The sequence below is a fragment of the Plutella xylostella genome, chromosome 11, assembly GCF_932276165.1.
Source record: "Plutella xylostella chromosome 11, ilPluXylo3.1, whole genome shotgun sequence".
Taxonomy (NCBI): Eukaryota; Metazoa; Arthropoda; class Insecta; order Lepidoptera; family Plutellidae; genus Plutella; species Plutella xylostella.
The window spans coordinates 5,494,471-5,506,309 of NC_063991.1; the positions used below are offsets into that span (position 1 = coordinate 5,494,471).

Sequence of the window (11,839 nt, forward strand, 5' to 3'; positions counted from 1 at the left end):
CACACATCCTCTTTTTATTTGACTAAAATTATATATCATATTACTTATATGTAGCGGTGTTAGCTCAGACGGGTAAGCGCCCGCCCCTTACGGAAGAGATGTGGATTCAAATCCTGTCGCTGACATATGCTAATAAGTTAGATAGATAGACATTAATTTGTTCCACTTAAATTAAGAGGCGAAATGTGTGTGTTGAAGCAGACCAAAAGGGAAGCAACTCAGCGCATATGTTTGCCCTTAGGAACAAACCACAGATTTTCAGTTGTCTGCCATTCTTATACTTTAAGTTTGCCTATTCACGTTAAAGTATGTAGGTAATGAAGTGGCTAATTGAATAGTTTGAATGCTAAATATAGAGTTCACGAAATGTAAATAATACTTATAAACTGTACATTGAATACATCTGGCACACCGGGCAGTCAGCGACTCATTCTAATCCTTCACCACAGCGACAAACCCTAGTCAGGATTTATGATTTATCAACAACACGTGAACAACACACTAACTGAGATGAAGTGGCTAATTGAATAGTTTGAATGCTAAATGTGGAGTTCATGAAGTGTAAATCATATAAACTGTACATTGAATACATCCGGCACACCGGGTAGTCAGCGACTAATCCTTTCACTACAGTGACAAACCCTAGTCAGGATTTATTATTTATCAACTACACACTAACTATAAAAAAATAAGTGGGTATGCTATCATGTACTTACAACTATTTTAAATGGTTATAAAAATATAATATTTTCTTTAGGTAAGTAAAACATTTATTAAACTTTTAATTAATAAATTATAAAAAGTATACTATTTCACACACCATAAAAGCATATTAGGTATTCTTAGTTATCAACTATCACAATAATCAGTCTGAACTTTGCTTATATCAGTCATCAAATGGGTCTCATAGTATGTATGCCAAGTTTTTCAACTTTTTCAGTTCGGTGCCGCTCCAGTTCATTGTTTCACCACAAGGTTGCTAATGTCATCTGACCATCATTCAGCACCACCATTCACCATTCAGGTGGTTTCTGCCAACAAGAGCTCTCCAACCGTGTCTAGGGCATCAATTTCTGACCGGTTTTGACCATCTTCCGTCTTGCCTACAAACCAATTTCAATGTTCTGTAACAAACAAAAATGTTTCATTAGATTTTAGTTATACTTATGAACTAAGATCCTATTGTCCGCTTCATCATCATCATAACCCATAACGTCCCCACTGCTGGGGTAGGGGTTTCCTTCCAATGAAGGAAGGGTTTAGGCCTAGCCGACCAAGTAGTGCCATGTGAAAAAAGTTTTTTGAGTTGTTTTGTGTGCATAAGCCCAATTATAATAACATGTCACGGATACTGGCACTTACCTACTGTTTTTTTCCTTCCATTGATTATATAAATATTATTCAGTCAGGCCGTGGGACAAGCATCGAAGATGATATTCTGCGCCCGTCAGGATCCTGCCCGGGCTTTTTTCTCAAGGCCTTCTAGCTCCTGGGTCCGGGTAGACAGTGGGTGGGTCATCAGTCAGGTGGCATGCTGTTTTTGTTCTTCGTCTCAGGGATCCGATGCATCGACGGCTGCCGATAGCAGGAGCTCCCAAGGAATCTGAGCGTGCTTGGTCGGGAGCAAGCTTGGTCGTATATCATTTGATGAGACGATGTCCAAGAAACTCAATAAAGTAGTTTAATGAGCCAATATGAATCCATGGGGTAGCGCAAAGCAAAGTAATATTACCAAAATAATACACTCGAAACTCTCGAAAGCAAGCACCAAACAGTCAAAATTTTCTTCAAGTTTGACGTTTGGTGACTTTTTAATTGTCAAAAAACCATAGACAATACAAACAACAACCACAAATGAGACGTTTTCGGAAAAAAATAACATTTGAAAAACTTATTTGCACAGAGCAGAAAAGTTACAGTGTCACTGGGACTAATGCCGAATCACACAAATAAAATGAGTCCCATGTACACCCTATGCTAACATTTAAGACTGATATCAAAAAGTGACTCAATTTAATCAGTCACTTCACATGTTGTCTTATTATGGCCATACTAGCCGTGCTGCTGTCACATACAAAACACAGAGTAGGTAAATACAAAATACTTGAACTGTCAGTTGATAAGTACTTAAGGCGCCGACACACTAGCGGACGCAGCTGTCAGCCGCGACTGATAGTGTGCACGGTCTTTAGCTGCGTACACACCGGGCCAACGAACGCCCAACGAACGCCAACGGTTATCCCAACGATGGATATTTATCATACATAATACAGGGCAGATTGCAGCAACGAAGGCCAACGTAACCCGTTCGTTGGCCCGGTGTGTACGCAGCTTTTTGGGACAGTCCGTGCCAGATCGCTTTCGGACGTCTGAAAGCTGAAGGTCAGTCCAAGGTTACGTCCGCGACTTACGTACGATAGTTTGAACAGCGTAGTGTACATTCCTTACCTACAAGATAGATACCTTTAAGTCGCGGCTGAGTACCGTGTCCGTCAGCCGCGGCTGAAGATGCCGACACACTAGCGGACGCGGCTGTCAGCCGCGACTTAAAGGTATCTAGGTAAGTAATATACACTACGCTGTATGAAAAAACTTAGGTACTTTCACTTTTCGCCATACAAAACCGCCATTTCATAGGCACCATTGGAATATTACCGGTTTAAGGAATATTCGCCTCGGTCCGGCGCCGTTCCGTCTCATCTCTCATACATTCTCTATGCCGCACCGAAACTCACGGAGGCAACACTGACAAGTGCATATAGTGCCACAAACTTATCTGTTCCGGTGAGAGCGAACTAAATTGATCCATATTTCATTATTTACTAATGAATTGTGTATTGTAAAAGATTAGATGGGTTTATTAACACCGCAAAAGCAAAGATAGTATACGAGCAAACTTAAAATCTTATAGAATTAAGAAATATTAGATATTTATGTGAGCTGTCACCGGAACAGATAAGTTTGTGGCACTATAAGTGTGACTACGGTCATAGAGTAGCTATGTATGAAAGAATATTGTTTTCTGAAGGTGCGGACAGCCGGACACATTATCAGCCGCAGCTCTGCTGTCAGCTGCGGCTTAAATTCTACTATTAATTTCTACTGTTTCCGCCGCCCGCCCGCCCCGCCCCGCTGCGGACTACAGTTCTCGGAGCCAATGCCGCGATCCCCAAAACTTAGTAAAACAAACACAGCAGATTTATTCACCGACACTGTTGCAAATATAAAAAAGAACATTAGACATTTCGCACGTTACCCCTACCTACCAACACTGCTAAAAGTTTTATATGCATGTATTGTAATATTATAAATAAGTAGGTATACCTACTCCTATCAGAAAAACAATAGTTACTATCAAAAGCGCACTATAGAACAACGCCGTCGCCACATTAGGTACTTACTTTTTTCGACGCAGGACAAAGGTCGAAGACGTTGGTTGCAGTGGGTTGACATAGGCTGATGATGATGATGATGATGATTTTTTCTAAATACCTATCTACAAATAACCTTAGTACTTACATTTGGGTTTCATTATAAGTACATAGTATAATCAGTACCAATAACTTACTTATCTACATTACTAACACATAATTATGGTGTCTACTTTTAATAATAATTAGCCTGTGTGATTAGTTTTAATCTGTATAATAATTGTGTTATAAATAGAATACCTACAAAATATCAAATATTTTGATTTCATTTTCGGGCTTAGACATAACATGGTGCACACGTAGGTTTCAGCTGAGTATACCCTTTTTGCAACAACCTGTATAACTTATACAGGGTGTTGCAAAAATCCGAATTTCGGATAATTCCGATTTTTGCCGATTTCTTCCAAACGCAGCCATACTTTGGACCGTAGAACAACCCAAGCAAGGTAGATTAAGTTGCCATCAAGGTGAATGGTTCCACGGTTCAAAGTTTGCGTGCGTTTGGAAGAAATTGGCAAAAATCGGAATTACCCGAAATTCGGAATAACCCACCTGCACTATATACAGTATAAGGCGTGTTATGTAACACTCGCTGTAAGAAAACCTAAATAAATAAATAATAATTAAATAAATAATAGGGATTGGAGTCTGCTCATATATTTATTTATTCACAAGCTCACCGGGGCAGTCAAACGTGACTCGTAAGCGAAGCACTTACTTTCCAAAATACTATAAGTACATAGGTCTTTTAGAAACATAATATTATCAAAAATAGACGCAAACTATGACCTGACCTGCGCCAGCGAGGGATCATTCATTTGTGCCGCCATTTTAGATTTTGTATCTTTTTGGCGAGACTTACTTACGGTCTTATTCATAAAAAAACCTTAAAGAACGTTTACTGAACTCAATCTCACGTAATTCCAAGTAACAAATTCAAAATCAATAAGAATCATCATGTATTGTGTCTGTCCAAACCATAGAATAACAAGTACTAGTACCTAAGACTAGTACTCGGGTTCTACCTTATTTGGCATAAGATTTATTTGCCTAATCTCGTATTGCATAGTAACGTTTGGTCAAAGTCTCGTTACGCCGAAAATCGTATGGCATAAATCTCGTTTAGTAAAAAGTTATTTCGCATAACATTGTTTAGCCTAATAATGGTATGGCCAAATCTTGAATAGCCTAATAATGCTATGGCATAGGTTTATACAAAGTAATAATATTCGTTTGGCTTTAACTTTGACGGAGCGTCTCCCTACCTAGCGCAAACTGGTGCCTTATATTGTTTCCGCTGTTTGGAAAACGCTCCGCTCCGCTTCGCTGCGCTCCGCTTTGGTTTTGATGAACATGTGCACCTAATACGCTCCTCCTCGCTTTGCTCGTCGTCGCACCTATTTTTAGGTTTCAATTTCACGGGGTTTGTAATAATTATAATGGTCGTTAACTTTCGATTTTTTGATCATACAACATCGTGAATTTCGGGATGTAGGAGAAAAATACCACAATTTGTACATTTACTACACATACTTAATATATTATTTATTAAGATAACATTAGGAGAAACAAGATTATACATAGGTATACTTAGACGAGTTAGACGAACATAAATTTGAGCAAACGAAACTTAGGTGTTTAAAGATTGTGCCTAAAGAGTTTTAGACGAAACGAGCCTTATGCCACATAAGTCTTGGCAAAGTGATTGTTCGGCCAAAAAAGTTTAGACCATACGAGTTATGCGAAATGAGTTTTGGTCAATAAAGATTATGCGAGATGAGCGGATCCCTAGTACTCGATATTCTATGATTCAAAGCCTTTGTCTAACAATGTGCACCCACTTGTGATTGTTCAAATAACTTTTTTGATTAAAAGTTTTATTGCAAATGTCACACTTAAATGGCTTCTCACCTGTATGAATTAACCTATGGTTATTCAAAGAACCTTTTTGGGTAAATCTTTTGTTGCAAGTATTACACTCGTATGGCTTTTCGCCAGTGTGAATCAACTTATGCCGCGTCAAATCATTGTTTTTAGTAAATGATTTATGGCAAATATCGCACAAAAATGGCTGATTGCCAGTGTGCAGCAACTTGACGTGCCTGTTCAAATATCTAACTCGAGGAAATTTTTTCAAGCATGTTTCACACTCGAATGCTTTTTCACCAGTATGAGTTAATTTGTGTTGGGTCAAAGTCATCTTTTGCCTAAATTTTATCTTGCAAATTTCACACTCGAAAGATTTATCACCAGTATGGATTAACTTGTGTTGGTTAAAATTTCCTTTTCGGTTAAATTTTTTCTTGCACACCTCACACTCGAATGGCGTCTCGCCAGTGTGAATTAACATGTGTACTTTTAAAAGACTTGGTCTATAAAATGTCTTCTTGCAAATTTCACATATATACAACTTCCTAGGTATTAGAAGAGTAGCTGAATCTTCAGTCGAGGTAGCGGTGTCCGCGTGTGTGCTCGTGTGATGTTCACTGCGCGCCTCCGCGGTGGCGAACAACACCGCGCACTGCGCACAGTAACACTCACTGTCCAACAGAGATGTGTAACAGTCTGTGAGAACCACTTTCAGTTTTGGATACTTTTCCATCACTGTTATTCTCCTGCATCCATCTCCGTCAGATTTTATTGAAATTGCTGTATTTAAGTCATTATTATATGATGTGTCGTCAATCTCCTTTTTAATATTATCAAATTCAACTGGTTTAATATAATTTTTTGCGTCGACTTCTCTACTCTTGTCCAATATTATGTACAACTGAGACTCACTCGGCGCTGCTTCTTGTGGCTCCCTTTTTATGTATTCATAAATATTGGTTTCAGATACAAATTCCTTGATGTTTGTGTCTGTATGTGGAACAGGTTTCACATCCAGGTCTTGCGCAGAATAAAGTGGAGATGCTGGTACATCATCCTCTGGTTCGGTCTTGATATGAAAGTATTTACTCTCAGAGTCTGTAAAATTGTGGTTAACGACCCATGTGTTGTCATTGTCAGTACACAGTGGGTCAGGTTTGACATCCAGGTGTTGAGTGAAGCGCGCGGGAGGGGGCCCGCTGCTCCCCTCCAGACTGATCTCCAGTTGATATTCAGTTTCACTTCCTAATTCAGTATTCGAACAGGGTTCTGAAAAGTACAATATAATTTAATTATAATTTATTTTAACAATGAAGCTTTTGTACTTATGCTATATTTAATAATTTGTTTTATATTTTTTCCTGTGGTTGCAAATTAAAGAGCAAGAACATTCTATTTATTTAAGATCCTGAGCACAATGAAATGAGATTCATTTTGGTTATAACATATTATATTAATAGATCACAGAGAGAATCATATGATTCAGCAGTCAGATATGTCCAAGATAAATGAGAGGGGGTTAAACAACAAAACAAACACTCACACCTTGTACTAATGTACTCCCTTACGGGGTAGGCAGAGGTGCATTGCTGCACCCACTTTTCACCAGTGTTATGTTAGTCCCAATGTAATAGGGGGCGGGCCTATTGCCATTTTACGAGCACATCCAAGACCCGAGAACAAATATCTATGTTTAAACAAATATCTGCCCCAGTCGGGAATCGAACCCGGGACCTTTGGCTCAGTAGTCAGGGTCACTAACCACTACGCCATTGGGTCGTCTATTTTTATTCAATGTCTCTTATTTATAAAGATAGCTGTAAGTAGGTACCTATAATTAAGTGAACACTTTATGAAGTATTTTATTTATGTAGCCTAGATGTATGTAACAAGTGGATCATATTATGTTCGTCGACCGAATGGCGTAGTGGTTAGTGACCCTGACTACTGAGCTGAAGGTCCCGGGTTCGATTCCCGGCTGGGGCAGATATTTGTTTAAAGACAGATATTTGTACTCGGGTCTTGGGTGTTGATATTTATATTTAGTATCTATCTATATATGTATTTGTGTAGATATATCAGCTGTCTGACACCCATAACACAGGCTCTGCCTAGCTTGGGGTCGGATGGCCGTGTGTGAGATGTCCCCACATATTTATTTATTTATTTATGTTGGTCTTCAAATAAATAAACAAAATAAAATATGTGTCTTGACGTACCTGCGTGTGCGTGATGGGGAATTATCCAAGTTTTGGAATATGAATTTAAAGGAGGTGTTGATGTCATTTTTGATGGAATGCAAATATGAGATGCAGTTTTGGTCTTTGCACACAAATTGTCTATTTCTCTATTGACTTGAACGGGATCGTCAATGAGCATGTTGTTCTCATTTTCAGTGTGTTTGTGAGATGAAGGCAAATTGGGAGCTGCTTCTAAAGAACTCTTAGACGATGGAGTGCTATCTATTATTTCTAAATATTTTCTCTTTAAGAAATATTTTCTCACTGGCGGTAGCTTTTCACATGGAAATTTGTGAGGAAGAACACCTTTCTTTAATCTTAGTTTAGACTTTTCAATGTCTTGCAAATTCATCATTCTATACTCCATATCTTCTACCTGAAAACAAACGTAATAAATTAAATTGTGAAGTGAACAGGAAACAAAATGTGATAGTTGGCACCAGCACGTGCAGCACTGACTGCAGCACTGACGGCAGTCAATTAGGCTATACCTACTGATTTGCCATCTTTCTGTGCCAAAAGTATGAACTATTGGTGCAGGTTATTGCAGAGTGTCAGAGTTGGTAAATGTTCATGACTACACCTTACTTGTTCTGACTGTCATACCTAGATGATGTTAATAAATAAAGATTAACAAGTTCTTAAATTATATTTATAGCAATCATACTTGCAAATACCAAAACTAATATCTTATTATTTATAGGGTACAATTTAAATTATCACCAAAAATCATTTTTGTACACTAGCACCTAGCACCAAACTGAGGTGCCCAAGGTCCCCTTCCCCATGTGTATACTTTCAAAACACACAACAGACGCTCCTCAAAATGGTGGTTTTTTGTGCTTGTCTGCCATTGCCAACACTTGAAAGCCAAGTGAGTGGTAGGGCAGTATGTAAACACACACTCCTCTCAATCCTACTGCAGGAGTATTTAGGGAATTATTGCCGGCAGCGAGAGGGGCAGCGGCAGAAGCTGAATGTAAATGGGGCAAAAAACAAAACTAATGCATAATGCTTAAGAATGACTTCAATACTTACGTCAAAGTGATCTTCACAACAATAACAAGAAGTTGATGGCGATGGCATGTCTTTGTTCATAATTTGACACCACTTTCTCCTTATTTCGGTATCTCCCGGGACATGAAAAAACACTTTGTCGGGTGCTCTTATTGTTGTATTTCTGCAACTTGGCACAATGCAGTACTTGTATGACTCTTTTTTAGTATTTTTCATAGAAGTAGAAGGTTTTCCCATGTTGTACAACCTTGTGAATTGCAGCAGAGCTTGATTGAGAGCACAGACAATGTTTGTGCAGACGATAAAGTGATGAAGGATAGTTAGGAGAGCACATAAAAACTTTACTCTTCCAATAGATCCTAGCCTAGGTATTTCTTGTTTTGTAATATCTAATATAACCTACTCTGTGGTTTTGTATGGCACTTGTAATGTGCGCGGTGCGTGACTAGCACAGTAAATTCCGCAAATATCATGTGTTAAAATAGTAGCCTACTATAACGTCCACTTGTTTTGTTTTCAAAAGACATGACCATCGACACGTCGTGTTTGAGGTGAACCTCCGGCCAGCTGGCCATACCATCCGCACGGACACTGCACAACGCCGCTGGGCATTAAAATCGCTGGACCGGGATAGCCTAGTTGCTGCTGCAACGGTAGCGTCATGGGCGGGAAGACCGGCCGAAGGCGTCAGCGTAGAAGAGGAGGCCAATTGGTTCCGGGAAACGATGACGTCCATCTGTGACGCGTCGATGCCCCGGGCCAAGCCATCCACGCGCAGAGGGGCGTACTGGTGGTCAGAGGAAATTGCGCGGTTTGTCTCCGCAGTCGACGCCAGTACACCCGAGCACGGAGAAGACGCCAGGCAACGGAGGCCGAAAAGAGTACCGCCTATGACGCCTATCGGGAGGCCAAAAACGCGCTTCGTTTCGCGATTGCAGACGCGAAGGCTCGGTCCTGGAAGGAGCTCCTGGAGGGTCTCAACAGGGATCCATGGGGCCGACCGTACAAATCAGTACTGGGCAGGCTGCGTCCGTGGGTCCCTCCGTTGACCGAAACCCTGGAACCCGCTCTGGTAGAGACGGTGGTCAGCACACTGTTTCCCAGGGCCCAGGAAGGTCAACAAGACCCTCTCCCGTTAGACCCGACCACGTGGTCTGACGAGTTAGGAGTGAAGGATCCGGAGCTGGAAAGAGCAGTCAGGCGTCTCGGAGCGCGGAACACCGCTCCCGGCCCCGATGGCATACCAGGAAGTGTGTGGGTGCTGGCGCTCAGGGCTGGTTTATTCATACAGTTCATCTGTCTGCTGAACCGCTGCCTGAGTGACGGCGAGTTCCCCATCGACTGGAAGGAGGCCACGCTGGTGCTCCTGAAGAAAGAAGGCAGGCCCGCAGACTCTCCCTCTGCGTACCGACCCATCTGTCTGCTGGACGAGGCTGGCAAGCTCTTTGAGCGAGTCATCGCCGATCGCATCCAGGCACACCTGAGACGGGATGGTCCCGACCTTTCGGATAGTCAGTACGGCTTCCGGATTGCGCGATCGACAGTGGATGCGATACTTCGCGTTCGCTCACTGTCGGAGCAGGCTGTGAACCAAGGGGGAGTTGCGCTGGCTATTAGCCTAGACATAGTTAATGCGTTCAACTCCATCCCTTGGGGAACCATTAGGGAGGCTCTTGTGTACCACCAATTGCCTTCCTACCTGCAGCGAATAGTCGGGTCATACCTGTCGAACAGGTATATCAAGTACCCGAGAGGGTATGTTTTCGCGGAGGGATGTCAGTTGCGGAGTTCCACAGGGGTCGGTGTTGGGCCCTCTTCTGTGGAACTTGGCATACGATGCGGTCCTGCGAGTTGAGCTCCCAGATGGTGTTAGCACAGTGTGTTACGCCGACGACACACTGGTAGTTGCTAACGGGGCCTCCTTCGAGGAGGCTATACCAAGGGCGGAAGATGCTGTGGCCAGAGTGATTGGCAAGATCCACCAGCTGGGTCTCAAAACAGCGCCCCACAAGACCGAGGCGCTGTGGTTCCACAAACTGCCTAGGAGCAGGGAACCACCTGACCTAGCGGTGCAAGTTGGTGATGCTCGTATCGCCATAGGACGGCATATGCGCTACCTCGGCCTAGTCCTGGATAGTCGCTGGTCATTCGAGGAACACTTCAAAAGGTTAGCCCCCCGTTAGTACTCCTTTGAGTACGACTAATGGGTCCTTGTGGATTGCCTCCTCACAGCGCAGGCTAGAACCTTCTTTCAGTCTGCTTGCGACCCTCAGTAACTCGTCTTTTGTGGTACAGCTGATAATTTCTTTTTGGTCCTTCGCTTTCCTTATCTTGTCGATTTGGAGACCTGAGGTTTTCGCGTCTACTGCAGTTCTTATTTTTTCTAGCACCTGCCCGCTAGATTCTGTCACATCAGAGGACGAGATTATGATGGAGTGCACTCGCTCTGGCTGTGGAAGTTTCGGTCGATTAGCCATTTCTGCGTAGCTTAGTCTTTGTGACTGGTCGCTCACTACCATTTTTCTAAGCTCTGCCAGTTGGTTCTTGGTCTCATCAATGATCTGATCTTGGGCCTTATCCATCTTAACGCACACCGCTGGGAGGGTCTCATTTGTTTGAGTTTCAAGCATCCTTGTTTGCTTGTCAAGACTTTTCTTGATGTCCTCCAGCATCTTGGCGTTTTCTCTTATTTGAGCGGATTGAGCATCTATCCTTTTAAAGAGGTCGGTGTCAGGGGGGCCGGGTTTTTCTGCGTGCACCGCCGGCGGTGGTGGGTTGGCTTGGGGCTGGCCCTTTGCGGCTCCAGCTTCCTTTACCAATTTGATAGAGCCTATGAACATCCTGCGTTACACCCTCCTTTATTTCGGTTTTGAGGTTGCGTGAGTTGCTAAGATTTAGCTTAGCCTTCGTAACGCAAGCTCTTGCCTCAGACAACCTATCTTGGTATTTAAGGGGGCTAGATCGTGGAATATCCGAGTTTCCGGTCTCCCATTCACCGACGCTTCGCCTAACGTTGGTGGACGTAGACGCTGTAGGTTTTGAAGGACCAGCCTTCTCCGTCTTCTTTGCAGGAGACCGTTGGGTATCCTGTTTGTCATTTCCTCTGGCGGGAGGAGTCCTAATACCCATCATGGTTCTGTTGTTTGGGGACGGGTACGTCGGAGTAAATATAAAACAATATACAGGTTGTCCCAAAAGTCAACGTCATCCCTTAAAGGGCTGATAGGTCAGCTCATGAGAGGCCAGAATATCACAATATGCCCATAGTAAACACTCGATAAT

The 11,839-nt window shown here is 42.3% G+C and overlaps 1 protein-coding gene and 1 long non-coding RNA gene across 4 annotated transcripts in view; both read right to left on the reverse strand.

Annotated features, from left to right (window-relative positions):
- The window catches only part of LOC105395303 (zinc finger protein 570), a 39,981-nt gene extending 31,117 nt beyond the window's left edge, over positions 1-8,864 (reverse strand). For 2 of the 3 annotated variants that reach the window (XM_048624252.1, XM_048624251.1), the window contains exons 1-3: positions 8,579-8,861; positions 7,520-7,916; positions 5,913-6,569 (exon numbers count right to left, since the gene is read on the reverse strand). In XM_048624252.1, coding sequence (XP_048480209.1) covers positions 5,913-6,569; positions 7,520-7,916; positions 8,579-8,794 — 1,270 coding nt within the window. In that variant the 5' untranslated portion in view covers positions 8,795-8,861. Of the gene's footprint in view, positions 1-4,078; positions 4,439-5,219; positions 6,570-7,519; positions 7,917-8,578 lie in introns of those variants that run through there. The other variant, XM_038114660.2, reaches the window with a different exon arrangement.
- On the reverse strand, positions 753-1,859 carry LOC125489201. Its single transcript, XR_007266811.1, has 2 exons — positions 1,363-1,859; positions 753-1,124 (listed from the first exon to the last, which is right to left on the reverse strand). It is a non-coding gene; the product is annotated as an uncharacterized LOC125489201 (long non-coding RNA).
- Positions 8,865-11,839: the final 2,975 nt, after the last annotated feature.